Source organism: Apteryx mantelli, chromosome 13 (assembly GCF_036417845.1).
Source record: "Apteryx mantelli isolate bAptMan1 chromosome 13, bAptMan1.hap1, whole genome shotgun sequence".
Classification (NCBI taxonomy): Eukaryota; Metazoa; Chordata; class Aves; order Apterygiformes; family Apterygidae; genus Apteryx; species Apteryx mantelli.
Window position 1 is genome coordinate 2,752,931 of NC_089990.1, and position 18,938 is coordinate 2,771,868.

The 18,938-nt window shown below is 44.6% G+C and overlaps 1 protein-coding gene across 1 annotated transcript; it reads right to left on the reverse strand.

Annotated features, from left to right (window-relative positions):
• Positions 1-260: 260 nt before the first annotated feature.
• On the reverse strand, positions 261-9,251 carry HMGN5 (high mobility group nucleosome binding domain 5). Its single transcript, XM_013960222.2, has 6 exons — positions 9,000-9,251; positions 7,553-7,582; positions 6,885-6,914; positions 5,880-5,930; positions 2,254-2,397; positions 261-947 (listed from the first exon to the last, which is right to left on the reverse strand). The coding sequence occupies exons 1-6, from the start codon at positions 9,012-9,014 to the stop codon at positions 900-902; spliced, it is 318 nt and encodes a 105-aa protein (XP_013815676.1). The 5' UTR covers positions 9,015-9,251; the 3' UTR covers positions 261-899.
• Between the last annotated feature and the right edge of the window lie 9,687 nt (positions 9,252-18,938).

Below are 18,938 nucleotides of genomic sequence, written 5' to 3' on the forward strand. Positions count from 1 at the left end.
AAAACACTGGCTGCAGTTCCCAGCTGGTGCAGGTTAGCACGTTTCCCCTGAAGTCAATCTATTGCCATTCCATCTGCAGAGAAGCTAGCCGTAAAGTCCCATTTGTTTACACACCTGAAGAAAGCAGAGGCATTTAGCATGGTACGGGCTCAAAGCTTTCTAGCTGCACTGGTTCTCCCAACCAGAAGGCCTCTACTACTCTGCAGGAATTTGACTGCTTTCCAGCAGTACATGTTTGCAGCACAAGCAACAAACCACAATCAGCTTTTGAGGAGTCTTTTTTATTAAGATAAATCCAGCAAAATTCCTAACAGTGGGTACATACAACCAACCTGCCCTTTTAAAAGAAATGTTTGTATTTCATTTAAAAACATGATTACACTTTTATTTATTTATTTTTCAAAACTGACAAAATAAAATTACATTTGGGAAACAACAGATTTCCAGCTCTTAGGTTTTTCATGAAAATATCTCACCTTCTTTATAAAAGCAACCCACAGAACCACTGGAATGTTTAACACAGTTATTTGTTTTGAGACCTCCCCACTTTAAGAAACCATACAACACATACAAGGGTAAAATTAAAATCTGAAGTCTGTAAGCATGACTTACACAAAAAGGGACACACTGACAGAAGTCAAAAGCTACCACCACTTATTCTTTCCATGTACCATACAAACTATTACAATCACAAAATTTAAAAACAATGATTTTTTTTTGTTTTGTTTTGTTTGTTAGGGATTTAATTCCCAAGTAACCGAGATGAAGATGTTCCATAATTAAATTCATGCTAAAAAAACCTGCATTTATAAAATAGTTGATAAAAATATTCCTCTCTGTTAACAATACAGCATGGAGGTACGGATACCAAATGATGGAGATATAGGGCAGGGTTAACATTACTCGGACTTGGCTTCCTTATCATCAGATGCTTCAGCAGCTGGTGCCTATAAAAGTGTTTGGGAAGAATAGATATATTATTTTTAATTCTAATCGGATTCCATTCTAACAAGCATCAAAGAGAGACTAGCTTGTAAGCACACACGGACAAACATTTTATGTAGCTAGACAAGAACGCACAGCTACTGCAGAAAATATTAATACAACAAAGTGTTGGCTGATAATTCTTGAAATTAAACACAAAAGAGTATTAATCAATGATCAAGTTAATACTGGAATGTTAAAAAAACAAAGAGGCAGAAGTTTGGAACATAGATTAGATTAAGATCAATCATATGCTAGGCAAAGTTGAAGTCCTCATCTCCGTAATCACAGGGATGTATAAGAATTACATGTAAAACTGTGATACTTGTCTATTGTCCAAACTTCAAGGAAAATGGTTCTCACCCCTGTTTTCTATAAACATATCTGCTATTAGTTTTTAAGTCAACTCATCAGAATTGCAAAGTTCCTGTCAAAGATACTTTGAAGTACATTAGCCCCATATTACTTTTTTAGCAGAGAAACTTTTGAATTAGTTTTAAGAATGAAAGAGTAAGTTACCCATTAACCATATAATGATACTCAACACATGAAGAAAGATCACTTAATCAAAAGCAACAGAGAGTGCAACAGGCTTGTCTATCCCTAAAACAGCAACGGGGGCCTGTAGCAAACATTGCACTTCTACTATTAGCAAGAAATCTGCCAGGAAAAGGCCATAAGGAGATGACTGAAGTTTGTGGCTAGTCCTAGAAAACAGTAGCTCTTAGGTAAGTAGTTGATGCATTGAGAACCTGTAAGAAAGAGGCTTGTAGATGAAGAGACAAGACCAAGTTTTATTTCGCAGAACTTTTGTTGAATTGTTCTGACGCGAAGAATTGTTTTAAAGAATTGTGTAAAACTTAAGACCAGATTTCTGGCACAGAACCAGCCCGTGCTGAGCAGAAGAGGCAATCCAGCAGTCCAGAGAGGATATGCAAAGTCAGCTCAGGGCTGGAGAGCAATCCTACTGAGCTCTATTGTTCCCCAAATATTCTGCATTGCTCTTGTGCCAACCCAGGCAGGGACCCTAGGATACCACAGACCACCTGTGGAAGGGCTCTACCACATAGCAGGGATGTGTCTGAAGGAGAACGCTATTCTTGCAGGCTCCCTTTGAGAGTTGCCCTGCGCAGACACTGCAGCTGATCTGTCTTTACATGAGGGCAGTGAAACACACCACCTTCTGACAGGGAGGCCCAATCATTAGTTCCTGCAGATGCATTACCAATACATCTGTGTTTACTCCCACGTTTACTGTAGCTAAAGTACCTCATTAGTTTTGGTATCTCCATTTTCAGAGTGGTTTTCTTCTTTAGCATCCTCTTGTTTAGTTTCATCTTTGCCTTTGGCTCCTTTCTTCCCTTTTGTTGCTGCTTTTTTGTCCTCCTTTTTATCATTTGCTGCTTTTTCTTTCTGTTAAGAAAGCAGACCATGATATCGTAAATATGATTTCCACCTTTTACATCTGCGTATGCACATTCTCAACTCTAAAGCTGTCGGCACAACCTGCTTCTGCTCACTGAACTTCCCACTGACAAAGATGAGGTGAAAGTTTCTATGGAGAAGTACTTTCCCTTCTATTCTGCTCTGAATGTGCTACTGGGAAGTACATAATATAAAAGCAATCATGGCTGGGGTTAAAAGAATTCCCATTTTAAATAGGCTTTCAATTAAATTAGCTAAAAAACGTCAGAGTTGAACTGGCCCGTAGTTCTGCTGTGCTGCTGAAAGGCATACCAAAGAACAAAAAGAACATGTGCAACCCGTGGAAATACCAGAACACTTCAGATGTGCTATTAATGCCAATCTAGAAAAGTGTAACGAAGCTGAAGGACCTTCCCCTCCCCTGCCAGAAATATTCCTTACTATAATAAACCATGTACATGGTACACAAGTCGGGGCTCAACAGCATCACTTCAATAACAAAGGAAACTTTGCAGTTATTATTTAAGTGCAGTTTCTTATATGGCTGATCAGGCTAAATCAAAACAAAACTCGATGCTACAGCTTCTGTAGTAACAGTTTTCTATATGGTGGGGTCAAATCCTGACCCCTCTACAGCATCAAGACTCTCCTTAGCTTCACTTCTCAGGATCTGCCTCTTGCTGCCAATAACTGCACTAGGCAAACTAGCTTGTTCCTTGCGTGGTTAACCTAGCGCCCTATAAAGGGACGGTAAATATCTGCAAATTACTAGTCACAGGTAAGTGGAGATAAACAGGTAGTTACTAAATCATATATATATATATATATATTCTTTGGAGATGGAGTTGCCCTAATGACTAGAAGTTATAAAAACAAACAAACAAAGTACAAGGCCTGGGAAGATAGCTATCACAGTAACACCGGCACCGAAGCATCGCAGCGCCGTTTGGCAGTGCCGAGATTCGGAAGTGCAGCGCTGCTGCGGCAGGGGCTGCTCCCTGCCACCCGAGCGAAGCCTCGAAGGCACGCGCAAGCCGTCCGCCGCGAAGGGCTCCTCCAGCGGCGCCGGCGCGCTCCGGATTCACGAGCACGCGTCAGTCACGTGCTCTTCCAACATAAGCCACAAAGGATTTGTAAAGACTTGGGACTGTTTCAAGAAGGGTATCTTCTCCCTCATCCCGTTAAAAAAGACAACAAATACTGACAGAGATAAAATTGTAATTTTCGGTAGCCTGCTCTTGGCTGGTAAAGCCCCTCTTTAAAAAGGATTCCAGAGGAGTCGCCAGGAACTGGCTTCCCCGAGACGGCTCTGAACGGGGAGGAAGCCTCCTGCACTGCACAGCGGGGAGGGAGGATCCCCGGATCTCTGCTCCGTGCGGCACCATCCAGGGCTTTGGGGGACAAACCTAAGGGCTATTCTGTAAGGGATCAAGCCTTCTTCCACAACCAAATGAGTCCAGGAAAAAATACCCAAGGAGATACTGTTATTTTTCAATTCCTGAGCTTCTTCCATCCTCTTAGCTAGTTCTGAGAGGTGTCACCAAGCCAATACCATTTTAATAATTTTTCCAGAATAATTTTTCCATACTGATGGCAATATCAATACAGCAATAAGGTCATGTGTTTTATACAGTATTTCATTTTTTCCAGCTTTTTTTTTTCAATACAGATAAGTTTAAGAGGATGAAATCTATTTTTGCACACAAAAAACATTCAAAGAACCTGAAGGTTGCCAAGTTAAGCATTTGGGGGAAATAAGAATTAAAGATGCCTGCACAGTTCCTGTTACATCCCCTTTTGCACAGATACTGATCTAGTATCAGATAGCAGTTTCTGAGAGTCAAAAATGCAGCTTCAGTGTCCTGGCTTCAAATCAGCACCTTAAATACAAGAGAAGAAACTCCTGCCAGGCCCCACGACCCCACGCGTCGCGCGGTGAGCAAGGAGCCATCCCAGCAGAACTGAGCAGCAAGGCTGCATCGTGCCGCTTATGCGGTAAGGGACCGAATTCAGTTTTGACTTCTGAATGCTTACTTTTGCAACTTTAAAATTCTGTCAACACAGGTCTTGTGCATAATCCCTGAGATGTTTCCATGAAAATAAAAAAGGCGAACTTGGAAAAAAAAAAAAATCCAACAAAGTGCATCATATGCAACTGCACTGACCTCTGCCTGGGTCATCAGCAGAGGTTGAACTCGGGACCTTTAGATCCCCCAGCCAGCTCGCTCTCTACCACTTGGGCTAAAAGAGCAACTGGCAGCAGTAGGCTCCCATCTTCCAGGGGGACCAGCCACTAGAGGGAGATACAACACACGCTTTGCCAGCAGCTTGCGCCACAAGAATGCTGAGCAGCAGGATTCCTAGGTTCCCCCACCGCTCTGGAACGGGATCTAGCAATCAGGCTGCGCAACTAAGGCGCAGATGTGAAAAGCTTGCTCCGAACACCACTGCGACTGCATAGCTGAGATGCGGGGCCCCCCAAATGGAAAGCGGGGTCCTTCTTGTCCATTCCTCGTGACTTTTTTGCTGCTCCATACAGTAAAATGTGGAGGCAGAGTAGTTTTTGTCATCTAGAAGTCTCTGATGCCATGTCCGATTGCAAGGGCTTTCAAATGTGCAAAGAGGGACTCCTCGCTCTCAGCCAGTCATTCCCTTCTGTAAGTAAATGGTCTCTTGCACTTGTGCTTTGCCCATAAAACCATCCAAAACCATAAAGGAAAACGTATGCTGGGAACAGGCTAAAAAGAATTAGAAAGCTTGTTTTTTCCAGCAGCAAATGCCTGATACAATCTGGATATGTGTAGACAGATCTAACAGAACATGGCAAACGGTGACAGCTGGGAGAGTTGGTGGGAGAAGGGGACACAAAGAAATACCTCATGGATTCCAGAACTGTCCCCTTTTAAATTTCAAGTTTTTTCTCCAAAGCCCAAAGGAGCTTTAAATAGTTTATTTTTTAACTATACTGTCAGATATGTCAATATTTTTGACATCTCCAAAAATAACCAGCCCAAGGAAGTGGATATGTAGAACTTTATCTCCAGTGATTAAAGTTTGATAAACTGAGAACTAACTGAAAACAGTGTCTTTGAATGAAACTGTAACAAGAAACTGTAACTAAAAGCAGTATGTTCAATGCCTTCTCTAACTGAGTCTCTGATCTCTATTCAAAGCATCATTTTCTCTACAATACATTATATGAAACTATAGAATGGCCTTGCAAGGCAAGCAGTAAAGTCTCACCACAACTGATTTAAAATCTGATCAGGTTGCCACATTCCTTCACTAGCAATCGGTAAAAATTATCTTTACATCTTTCAGTTTATTTTAACTCACATAATTCAATCTCAGTGAAAAATGAAATAAAAAAAATGAAGAAACAAAATCATTAGTTATGGACTTTTTTCCCCCCTGTGAACACCTTGAAGAAGAAGAGTATAACTTCAGTTCAAGATATCTGAAATAGTTACCTTAGGTGCTGCCTTTTTGGGCTTTGGCTCCGGCTTAGGCGGAGCAGGTTTCTGTACAAAACAACATAAGAAATATAGAGTCAGACGAACACTATAAATGTTTTAGAAGTGTGTTTGTTACTTTTGAAAATTACTGAAACAAAAACTATTTTCGAGCTGTAAGCCCCATTCTAGTATAAGGCGTAAACATGTCAGAGACAAATTGGTTTGTTTTCTTATCCAAAACTATGTTTCCTCCTGTACGTTTCAGTGATTATGGTACAGACGTTGACTAGCAGTAGTAGGAGAGTCCTTCATCACTATGCCTGAGCATCACTGTCTGCTGTGAGCGCAAGCCTCTGTCAAAGACGAAATGTAACAGTAACATTTGCAGATAACTCAGTGTATGAACACATATCTTAGCGTTCTCTCAAATGAAATACTTCTTTTAAAAAAGTAACCATTATCCACTTGGCATTTCCAAGGTAGCTTAAAAAAGGGTTGAGTCCACTAAATGTCCAGTCTGTAGAAAAGGATGCCAAGCGAAACGGAGTCTATGTGAGACTGTGGCTTTGGGCTGAACCCTACTGCATGAAATACATTTACGCCCTGCAGGTCTCAGTTTACCCAGCCCAGTGGAGCCCTCAAAATCAATGGACAAAGTACAGGTGTAAGGTGAGAGTAGGTAATTTATATAGCTATGAGTAGGCATCTGTAAGGAGAAGACCTACAGAGAACAAATCCATTTGAAACCAATATTCCTTGACTCTGGATACCTGCCGCATGCATCCAGATTGTATGTGAACTAACACAGATGTTCTGTCTCACATGTAATATCTAGAAGTAAGCCTCTGATGTGCTGATACTGAAGACTTGGGAACATGGAGTAAGAATTTTACTTTTAAACAGTACAATACTCTAACTGTGCCCCTCCACATATTATTGATAAATAATTTCTCTATAATTGTCCCCCAGAACACATATGACATGCAACGTCATATTAAATAAACAAGTAAAGATACTTACAGCGGATAGTCTAGCTGACCTTCTCTTTGGCTGCGTAAAGAAAGATGTGTCACTAAAATTCACAGAGCATATAAAGCAGCGCTTTCTCAGAACTGTAATGCAAAGTAATATGACGCATACACTATTTCATGATGGCCCATCCCAATTCTAGGTATTTTATGAAATTACGGACCTCATGGCAACAACTTTCTAAAAGCGCAGCTTCATTCAAAGGTTCTCTCTCTATGCTGGCTTCTTTTTGCCATATTGAGGTGGTAAGTGATGAAGTTTCTCTACTTCCAGGTACTGCGCCATTAAACCTCTGTCACTTAGCAAGCGACCATCACTCTGGAAGCTCCCGTCTCTGGCTCCGGAGCGGGAAACGCTGCTGCTGCGGAGCACAGCCTTCTCCAAAGCCGAGCGTGCCGGTCAGCAGAGCTCCAAGCTGCAGACGGCTTCGCAGCCGGGTCGAAGCTTCCAACGCGCATCTCGCGCGACAGACCAAGGCGCCGGACCATCCCGCACCCGAACGGCTCGTGTTTCGGCCCGCGAGACCCAAGCACGCGTCAAAACCTGCCCACGCGGCCCGGTGCCACCGCTGACCCTCCCAGGGGCCGCAGCAGCTCACGCAAGACGTCACGGAAGCTCCCAGCACAAGGGGCGAACCGCGACGCGGAACAACATCCTACCTCCTCCTTTGCCTCGCCTTCAGCTGGAGCCTGCGGAAGAAAAGCGGGAGACCACGTTACCGGCACGTCGTCGCTCTCCGAGGCGTCAAAAACTAAGGCGCCAACCAACGTGGAAGTTTGGGTGGCCACCGCCTCGCCTCATCACCCCCGCGAGGGGCCGCGCCGCGCCGCCCCGCCCCGCCCCGTCCCGTCGCCCCGAGAGGGGCCGGGGGAGACGCGAGGCGCCCGCCCGGCCCCAGCGCGCCCCTGCCCCCGGCGCCCGCCTCGCGGACTACGACTCCCACAATGCCACGGGCCGCCGGCGGCGCCGACGTCACGGCGTCGAGGCGTCCCCGCATTTAAAAAGTTCCCGCCAAATTACCTGCCACAACAAGGTCGTTGCCGGCCCCGCGCAAGGACAATGCCCCAGCGGCGCGGCGCAGCGCAGCGCGGCCCCCGCCCCGGGCGGCCGCTCTGGCCCGCTCGGCGCCGCGGCCTCGCCGAGTTCCCCCGTCACCACACACACACACAGACGCGCGCACACAACGGCCAGCTCCGGGCCGCCCGGCCCCGGGAGAGCCCGGCGGGCAGGGGGCGGCCGCGCCGCTCGCGGCCTTCGCAGCGGAGTGGCCGGGCCGCGCAACTGCGCCACGCCGCGCCCGTGAGGGCCGCGCGGGGCAGCTCCGCGCCGCTGCCGCCGCCGCCGGCGCTCCCGCGGCTCAGCGCCGCGCTGGGCGGCCGCGGCCCGGCCCTGCGGCCCCGGGGGGCGGCGGGCGCCTCCGCCAGCGGCGCTGAAGCCGCCGAGGAGGGAGCTCGCGGAGACGGCAGCCAAGCCAAAGTTACTAATTATGGTCGTGAATCCCTTCCCCTCTTTCCTTCAAGGACAGTTTCAAATTCTGCGCCGCCTAATGGCTCCAAATTACCATTGCACAACCATCTGGTATGACAAGAAGTGGGAGAAAAAAAAAAGGAGAACAAAGGCAAACGCAGGAGAAAGAGGCACCGTTTAGACCCAAATCCTCCCAGGGAATGGCCCAATCCGCGCTAAAATGCCCCCGAAGATTAATGGGAAGGTTCTGGTCGTTCAGCCCTGGGCTTTTTGGAGCTCTTGGCGAAGCAGAGCCTTCCGTGCCTAGCGCTGCCTGCCTGTGTTCTCCATAGGGGCAGCAGCAGCACTATGGCTGTTTGTAATCCAGCATGGAGACACTGCTCAGCCTTCTCCTTGCAAACAAAACAGCCCAAAGTGAACTCACAGGCTCCCCTGCTCGCACAGGCGAGCCCAAACACACATTCTAACCACCTCCCTTCAGTTCCAGCTCCACTTTAGGACACACACAGAAAATTAAAAATGCAAAAACTCTACATACACACACACACATACACAAAAATTGCAGTTATCTTTGCAAATGCTTCTTTAATCTCTCCCCTTCGTTCCCCATCTCGCTCCCCTATTTTTTTTTTTACTTACCTTTCTTTTGGGCATAGTTGCACCTTAATAGTTGATTGCAAAATATATAGATATAGATATATATAAAAAATAAATGTAACCACCAAAAAACTGTTTCAACCGTTCTGCAAAATTGCCAAAAAAAAAAAACACGTATAAGGGACCAAGAGTTAATTGCAGCAGAAACTGAACAAAAAAAAATCCCCCCCTCTTTATTGCAAACAGTAAAATACACCAACACGCAACCAAACTGCATGAATGGGGAGCGCGAGATGGGTCCAGCCGGGGAGTGATGGGCGCGGCGGCCAATGGGCGCGCGGGCAGCGGCACGGGAGGCGGGGGCCGGGGCTGAGGGGGCGGGGCCGGCGCCGTAGCGCGAGCGACGCTCACACACAGAGAGACGACGGCGCTACGCTGTCTGCGCAAGGCGGCCGGCCTAAAGCGCGCGGTGAATACGGCGCCCCGGCCTTGGCGGGGACGGCGGCGCGGGGCTGCCTTCCCGCCTGCGCTGCCGGCGCCCCACGCACGCAGGCGGCCGCCGCCGCCGCCGAGCGCAGCGCCCGCGGCGGGCGGGCGGGCGGGCGGGGGGGGGTGGAGGTGGAGGGGAAAGCGGGCGGCGCGGGGGGACGCGGCCGAGCCCCGCGCCCTGAAAGCGGCTCCAGCACGCCCGGTTGTGCCCCGGCAGCTGCGGAGCCTCCCTTCCCCACGTCCCCCCAGAGGCCGGGAAAGAAACTTCCCCGAAAGTTACCACAGGCGGCAGGACGATGCCCGCCCCGGCCCTTGCGCCCGCCAACATGGCCGCCTCGGCAGCTGCACCTTCCCTCCCGCCGCAGGGGAGGCCGCTGCCGGCCTCCCCCTGCCCCCGGGGCGCCGCCGCGGCGCCGGCCGTGCCCGCTGCCGGGCCGGCCCGCCTCGGACCTGTTGGAAAGGGCCGGCGGGCGGGCGGGCGGGCGGCCGCGGGCATATTCCTGCCGTGGCGCGGGGGTGTTTCTCGCAGGACGGGGGCCAGTGACTTGAGGGAGCTGCGGGAGCAACAGTGCTCGCACAGCCTGCCCGGGGGGGGGAGGGGGGGAGAGAAAAAAAATAAAATCCGTGGTCTAGGCAGGAGGAGAACGAGCCGAACTGAGTTTTCTGCAAGGTGATTTTTGTGTCTAACCAGCTCGCGCAGAAGGAAGGGCAGCCCGGGCTCGCCTGGTCGTGTTTTAACAGCGCCAGGCGCTGCTGGCGTTAAACGCTCTTCCCCAGGAGGAGCCGGGCCCGGAGGCCTCCGCTCCCGGCGGGATACGCGATGCTCCTCGATGCTCCTCAGGGCCGGGCAGGAGTCCAGGCATGAGGCTGTCCGGCCCGGTCGTGACGGGAGAGTTTGGGGCATAAACCTAGGTAGTTGGGAAACTTAAAAATCAGGTGACTCTAGAGTGTGATTGCCGCTGGGACTGGGCAAGGGCTGGGCACGGATTTTCAGGATCGTGGTTTTAGCTGTAGGTTGCCAACAGTTGGGCTGAGTCTCGCTTGAAGCACCTAAGATCTCTCTGGAGCTGGGTCTGTGAGTTTAAGGCAGGCTGTAAGGTGACATCTCAGACACAGACCTCTGCTCTGATGAAGGAAAATTTCCTCCTGGTTCCATCTGAACTAATTGTTGCAGTTTCCATCAGGGTTTCCGTCATCTATTTTATTTATTTCTGGGGGGTTTTTTGTTCTTTTTTTTTTTTGAGGAAAGCACAAAGCATTTATTAATGTCACCTTTAGGAATGAGGAACTTTGCAACCAGGACTTAAAACAGGAGCTGCTGCTCTGAGGTGCAACTTCATCCCTGGCAAAAGTCAGTCTAACCTCTTCCTAAAAACCTGCAACAAAGGAGAGCCTGTAATCTTCCTAGATAGCTTGTTTTGGCGCTTAACTGTCCTTAGAACTAGAAAGTTGTCTCCAGTGTCTAAACTGTATTATGTTGGTGTGAATTAAATAAATTTTCTTTGCCCAGCCTCCAGCAGATGTAGAGAACAGTTAATCACCATCAATATACAATGACATTTTAGATATTGTAATATTTCTCATAATATTATCATGTCCCTCCTGTAAACTTCATTTTTTCTAGACTAAACAAATTCTGTAAAACTCCTCATAGGTGATATTTTCTAAACCTTTTATCATTCTTAGCCTGCTCTGGACTCTTTTCAACTTGATGACACTTTTCCTTACCTCTGTATCCAATAATCAGGGTAATTAGTTAACCTGTCTTAGTATGGCATTTGCCTACTTTGCAGTAACATCATAGTGTTGATTCAGATTCTTTTTCTGATGACCTATAGTCCCCAGATCCCTTTCAGCAGTACTGCTATCTGCACAGGCTATTCTCCCTATTCTTGAGAAATTCATAGTGACTTCTTGATTTGCTACTTTTTAAATCACCTCATTTTCAAAGGGTTTATATGTTGATAGTTCTGTTATCTATCTGGACCTTGAAGTTAAGCTGAGTGGTTTTCCGTTCATGAGTCCACCTTTCTCCCCCTTCCTCCAGTCCTCCAAATCCTCCCCCTCAAACGGAATGAATTTTTGTAGATACACACCAGTTATTCAGAAATTTCAGTGGCCAGTCTCTTAAGTACTCTGGGGTGCATTTTCCAGGCACTGCCAAATTCAGTATAACCACATAACTAAATAGTATTAAGTCTGTTCCTTCCTGCTGTTAGCTGTTTCCATCATCTTCTTAAAATAAATTGGACTTAGTAACTGATCACAATTCACATTTTTTGAAGCCTGAAGCAAAGAAGACGCTGCTTTTTCTGTGTCTTCCTTTATTTGTTCCCTTTCTCTGTCAATAATAAACACGATTTTCTTTTAGTTTGCTCTTACTTCCAGTATGTATATATAGAACATGTTCTTAATCCTTTTCTGTTCCTTCCTCACTGTAGCTCATTTTGTACTTGTCTCTCATTTTTGTTGCTACATGCCTGTGCTATTCCATTATACTCATTCTTAGTTGTGAGCCCTTTTCCACTTTTTGCACAATTTAGAAAGACTGTTTATGTATTTTTAAAGCTCCTGTTACAGCTATATTGTACTCTTGTTCATGTTGGTCTTTTAATATGCTTCCTACCTTTCTTCTACATTAGGATGGTTTGTTCTGCCAGTGTGTCTCTTTCAGTAACTGCTATTTCTCCTTTCCTGTTAATCACTCCACCTTTATATTTGCAGTTAGTTCTGCTTAATCAAGATTTTTTTTTCAAGTACTTCCACTAGCTTTCTCCATCTTCTGAACTAGAAGTTGTCTAAAGCACATTTCAACAGTTCAGGGTCCTTTTTCAAGACAGACTGTGTCCAGTAATAGAAGTTCTCTATTACCAGCATGATTTGGGCTTTGGCTGCTTTTCTTAGTTGCCTTCAAAAGTTTCACCACTCTCCTTGTAGTTACTGTTTCATTCTTTCTATATTCCATGAAAAGTCTTTGTACAATTGTGGAAAAGGAACAGGAGTTCATTGAAGAGTCCATCAACACTTCCTCCTCCTGACTAGTAGAACTTGCTTGACCAGCTGAATGCTTGGGTCAAAAGTCTGTATTGGAAATTAGCCTCAGATTTAAAAGTCACTACCAATTTTTACGTTATATTTGGGTTGCTTTCTTTTTCACCTGTATATTTTTCAAACATGTTTTGACTTTTCTAAAAATATTCATTAAACCACAAACTGACCTTAATAATCATCATTTAGAAAATTACTTCTCCCTAAACAGCTAGGATAAACCACTACAAGATACTGTTATGCCAAAAGTGTAAATGGCTGCTATTAAGCAGACTTACAGAAAATTACAGACCTCGTTATAGCTTATGGATACTCTGAGCTCCCTTCCTTCAGGCTAAGTGGAAAGAGCAATTAAATATTCCTTTATGTAACAATAACAGGAAAGAATAGAAAGTCACCTATTCAGTTGGGGCAGGGGGCATGGCTGGCTGAATCCGCTTCTAAATCACCCAAGTCTGGTGTGTGTTTGTGTGTGCTCCAAACCAAGCAGCAGGTAAGAGAAGCATTCACATGCATGGCCATGCGATGAAGAACCTTTGGTCTTGCTGTTCACCTTTAATGTTAAAGTGAAGGAGGCCATGGTTCCATGGTCAATAGTACAAATCTGACCCAGGTGAGGAATAGGCTCACAATGACAGTAGTCACAGCACATAATATGGAGTTTATGTTGGCTCTACGACTGGAGAGTAGCTTTATTTTGGCTGTGGAAGGACAAAAATGATTTGATATGACATAATATTAGAATGGCATGGAGTGATACACCTAATCTGCCATACAGACTGCCAGTGCAAAATTACCCAGTTAATCCTTTTTGATAAGTTAGACCTAGAAAAGTAAGTTTGTTCTGGATCACTGGTTTGTATCATGTGGCTTTTTTTGGCATTTTTGCTACATCTGGCATTTTGATTTAGTATTAAGAGACCTACACAAGAATTTATCTTATCACTGCACTATGTCAAGAGTAAATCAAAGCAACAAACCAGAAATTAAACTTTTTGTGCTACTGTGTCCATGAGAAAACATCCTGCTAAAACTCGAATTCTGAATCTATAAGCATAGGTATTTGAACCAGGATATTGACTTGCAGAGGTAAAAACACCTGGTTTAAGAACAGAAACGTATCACAACTATGTCAAAACTAATGAACACTGCCAGCACTTTGAATAGTCATTCTGAACTGTCCACACTAAGCCCGTAGAGCAAAGGTCCAATACTGAATAGTTTTTAGAAAATTGTGAACTTATAGACAAACTTGGTGTAAGAAAGTACTTTCAGGCTGAAACTATCACAGCTCAGTCCAGTTTTTGCCCCCTAATCTTTGCAAAGTCAGGCAAGACTCAGTCATCTTGATTTTGATACCCCAGTGGTCTCTCTCCTAGTTATTCTGTATCTGTTAACCAGTCCTCTCAGAGCGCTACCTCTCTCCAACATCCTCCAGGATCATCTTACCTGTATCTTAGATATTGGATGATTTTCAAAATATTTGCAGGTTCACAGTATCTCATGTAGAGTTTCCTGCTGTTGGCCAAGGCAGGAATTTCCCTCAGACAGGATGAGAGCCTGTTCTTGATGTCATGGAAGATCCCTAGTACTTGATGACTGTTTTCCTAGATCACCTTCTGGAACTGGAGCAGGTCAAGATATTTCTAACAGTGGCAAGAGGCACCTAAAATCAATCTTGGTTGATTGACTTCTAGCCTTTTCCAAACAGACGGTTAAATATATGCTGTTTTTCCATCCCTTTGTGCTAAAATTGGTGTGAGTTTTGAACATTATGAGATTCATTTCCACCATGGGATCTCAATATTCTTGCAAGTCTTGCGGTCATGCTTAGACCTGAGATTTAGACCTGAGGCATTTTATTCCCTGACTCATTTGTCTCTAATGCATAAAATCTTGGTCTTACTGCAGGTACAGTGATTATGCCATTCTTCACATACTGTCTCTGCAATCGGAAGGGTGGATGAGATGCATCTGAGGGTGCTGAGAGAGCTGCCTGATGGCACAGCAAAGCTGCCTTGACTACTTTGCTAAAGTCAATGGGTAAGGTCTACCATGACAACTTCTGTTAGACTAGAAGCAAGTATGACATAGGCTCTGGATACATTAGACTCTCAGCCTGGTTCATTTAACTATGAACAACCCCATAATCACAAATTCAGAGATAACGGAAATTAGAATGCTATATGTGCTCATAGTCATGGCACATATGGCAAATATAATGAGTAATCAATATTAATATATATGTTGTTTTGTGGCAAAGTATCATAAAATGTGTTTTCATGATATGCCTCTGGTATTTAAAGTGCCTATTGGCCTTATTTTATACAGCTTTTGGGATGAGGAGATTATTGATGTATAGAAGATGTTTGTGCTTTGTTTATGGTTTGTCCTGGGTAAGAATTCATTGATGTGTCAAATTAGTATTGATTTCAGTGAAACACTTAGTGCTTATTAATCTGAGAACATGAGGGTGTAACTCTGTTGACTTGCTTATAATGCTCATTGGATCTATTAGTTGGTTTTTACTTTGGTAAAACCTTTTGGCACAGTTGCAGCTTCTTAGTCCCCAATAGTAAAGGGACCAACAGCAAGCACCCAAATAAACACAGGCTATTCTTAAACTCATAAATACAGATAAGAAGAAATTTCAGTCCATCGCAGTCCAACAGGCTGGCTGTCAGCAGCAAGTTTGTATTTTAGTTATTTCTTTCTTCCTATTTTAGTTCTTTCAAAGAAGATGTAATTTGGAAAAAGTCAAAACTAAGACTAGAACTAAAATGAAGCCAGGAAAAGAAAAAGCACAAAAGAAAAACTGGTACTGTTATCAGTTGATCAGTTGCCAGTTCTGTCTTTTTTTTGCCTTTTCCTCCACAGTTCCCACATGGTGTGCACTGCTGTACAGGTCTCATACTGTGATGATTGATTGCCAGTACAGTAACAATTCTACTTCTTGAAAAATATGAAGGTATGGTCGTGCAGAAGAGAAGATAAAGGCAAGTCTGAAGAGTTCCTGATGCTTGATTAAGTGTGGCAAGTGATGTGTGCATGCAAAGTGTTGCCATTTCCTGGCCTTGCATGAAACACTGCATGGAGCCCTGTTCCAAAAACTGCCTAGAATTGTGTAAGTGAACAGGATCATAGAGACACTTGCACTTTTTATTAACAAGGTCACACTGTGGCAAAAAATGCAAATGCCATATTGGGATGTATAAATAATATAATATGCAAAACAAGAAGAGTAACTTTCCAGGCAGTTACTGGCAAGATTCATCTATCCAAAAGCAGATGCTTACGTTCGAGCTAGTCACCTGGACTCCCTCTATACTTGGTAGAAAGAAGCAGGCATTTCTGGGGTCTGATACATTTCTTTCTAGGATACATGTACAATCTGGCATTCTAAATCAGAAAAGGTATTCCCTCACTTAATGCAAGGGAGATTATTAAGATGTTTGGTGACTTCTCAACCTATAAGTAAATGGAAATGTCTTCTACCCTTATATCAGAGGATTAATTCCATCAGCTCACTTAACTGGTATGATGAAGATGAGGGAGGCTGCAAGGGCAGAAAACATAATGGCAATGGGAAACTTCTAGTGCCTCTGTATAGACCAAGCAGCTGTTATGTCTAAGTGTGAATGTTTAGATGCAAGTAATGACTTCTTACAACAGGAGAAACAACTCTTGATTTGGTCCAGGGCAGAGTACTAGACCTAACTTACTATTCTCTGAAACAGTGACCATAACATACTTAAGAGTCACCATTCTGACTAGAGCAACAAAAGCCAAAGTCCAGTGTTGTTCTTAATTTCAGAAAGGGGAACTCGATAAAAGTGAGAAGGCATCTTGAAAAAAAGCTGAAAGCAGCTAAAAGAGTAAAAGATTTTCATGCAGCGTGGAGGCTACTGAAAGAAATCACACTGGAAGCTCTGACCAAATGTGTACCACCTGTTAAAAGATGCTTAGGAAGATGAACAAAAATTGAGCGTGGCTAAAAGGCAGGACATGGGAGGCTATCTGAAACAAGAATGCTATCTGAAGCAAGAACCTGTGCTCTAATGAGGAAAAGATTACAAACAAGTGAAATGTAAAAATACAGTTCTGACAGGTTAAAAACAGAGCTAGACACAACTTGCAAAGGCTTAAAAAAGCATGGTCATTTTTCAGACTGATCAGGAGCAGGAAGTCTGAGAAATTTTTTTAGAACCAATGTACTATCAAGGTACAAAAAGAGTATGTAGAAAAGACAACACCAGGGTAGAAAACGCATTTGCATCTGTGTTTACTGTGGAGGAGGCTGGGGAAATTCCCAGAGAGGAACTCACAAGCGCATCCGAGGATCCGTCTCACACTGAAGCATTGCTAAGGGTTAGAATAAATCGACAAAATGAATAACAAACTAACCATTGCCAGATGGTCTTCACCACACTAACAGAAGTGTGTAAGCCTTCCTTTAAAACTATTTCCATACAAAGCCTTGGGAGGTGGCTAACGAAGCACTTTTTTTTTTTTAAAAACAGTTCCTGGGGAAAGTCAGAAACTGAAAGGGTTGCGACTAAGTAAGCACGGCTGTTTTACAAGACCATACTACCTTTCGTACTGTTGTTACAAATCTTTTCAGCAGCTTTCAGCAGCCGTTTGAAGATGCCCTGAAAACAAGGAGGGTGCTCCAGGAGCGAAGGGGGAGAGCAAGCCTGTGAATGGACCCCTTTGATCGAAAGTTCTCTGCAGCCATTAAGGTATTGGCTCTCTCCAAGTATGTCAAAATCTATCTTAAAACAACAGCATGGCAGGCATCACAAAGCTGTTCTGTTCAGCGTGGGTCCTGAGTTGGTGAGAGCAGGGGGACCGGGCAAGGGAGTTTGACCAGACTTCCGGACTGTGTTTCAGAGCACAAGGAAAACGAGAGATGAAACTCTAAGCAAGGAGTTATGAATTGCCACCCTGGTTTTGGATGAGGAACTGGAAGGTACAGGGACAAGAAACAGGGAGAGTGCCTGTGAGGTCTGCCGTATCTGAGCACTGTGATTGCTGCTGTACTATTACATGGTACGGACTGGCCAGCTGTGCAAACAGCAGTGGAGGCGGATGAATACCTAGAAGCTGAGCAGAATCTCTGTGTTCTGGCTGCAGTTACCCGGTGTTGGATGAACACTGCCAGGTAATTCTGGCAAGAACATAAACTCTGATGCAGCCTTACCAGGCGATGCAAACATATGGCCAGAGCTGAACTGCATAATCTCCAGTCCTTAGACTAGTTGGCACCTCTGAATTTAGGCATGTTATTTTTACTATGTATAAGGTGTAGCCTGCCAAAAATATTTGCAGCTATCCAGCCTTTGTCTTGGATCATGTTTGGCACACCTGCCCAGAGCAATTATGGCCATGTCTAACTTAGCAAGTAGTGAAGTGCAAGAGGAGGAAATCTATAAAGTGAAACAGCTGGTACTGAGGACCAGATGTTCACACTATATACATTTTGCAGCTGTTGGAGTGCAGTATGTGTGTACCTGGAGCCATCCTCCAGTTTAGTTTCAGCCAAATGTTACCAAATGAGCATGCTTCCACAATGCAAACAAGTCAAAGCACAGTAAGTGGATACAACTGGGAGATTCACTTCAAAAGCATACCGCTGATCCAAACTAAAACACCAATGTAGATGCACCCTGTATCACCAGAACTGAGTTATTTCAGGTGGCTTTGGCTCTATAAATGCTGAACTATCAGAACAATTACTTTAAAAATTAAATTACCCATTACTCCTTTATTCACGACAAGAATCAAATTATAGAATCAAAGATTATAGTTGACATATTCTTCATACAGGCCACTCCTCAGACATCTTCTGCATCCCCTTCTCCTCCAAGGAAAATTCAGTCTTGAAAAATGTGTTGATAAATATAAGAAGGAATGTTAAAGGCTCTTGTAATTTGTAGTTTACTGTATCCATTCCTATAAAACGATTGTCTCTTCATCTGCCTGCCTTTTCCTTTTCAGAGGTTCGAGGATATCCTTCAGTTATGTCTCTTTGGCCAAAATTCTGTGTAGCACTAAAGATGCTTCAGTGATGACCTTGTTGCCTTGCCATGAAGATTTCATCAGATTCGGGTAAGACTGCGACCGGTGACAGGGCCTTCCTGGTGTGGAGCCGCTGGGGGCCGGGTGCCCTCCAGCAGAGGGCTCTCGTCATTTATTTGAGGTTTCTTCCCATATTAGCTGCTTAGACTCACAATTCTGGATAAACTATTTCTGATAAAATATGAACATGCCTCACAGCAGCTTTAAAACTCCCAGTCGTGTTCGACGTTCCCTGAATCCTGTTGTACAACATCAGGCTGGTCTTTTTGCAGTTGAGTGACTAAAGTAACAGCATCCCTAAAGAAACTATTCACATTTGCAGAGATCTGTAGCTGGTTTAGGAAGGTCTTAAAACTCTTGAAAATT

Excerpts from the sequence above, each read along its gene's own strand:
- HMGN5 (XM_013960222.2), bottom strand. Across the intron at positions 6,915-7,552 it reads AAGGCGAGGCAAAGGAGGAG|CCAAAGAGAAGGTCAGCTAG; the intron begins GTAGGATGTTGT and ends TTCTTTACGCAG. Across the intron at positions 5,931-6,884 it reads GGTCAGCTAGACTATCCGCT|AAACCTGCTCCGCCTAAGCC; the intron begins GTAAGTATCTTT and ends TGTTTTGTACAG.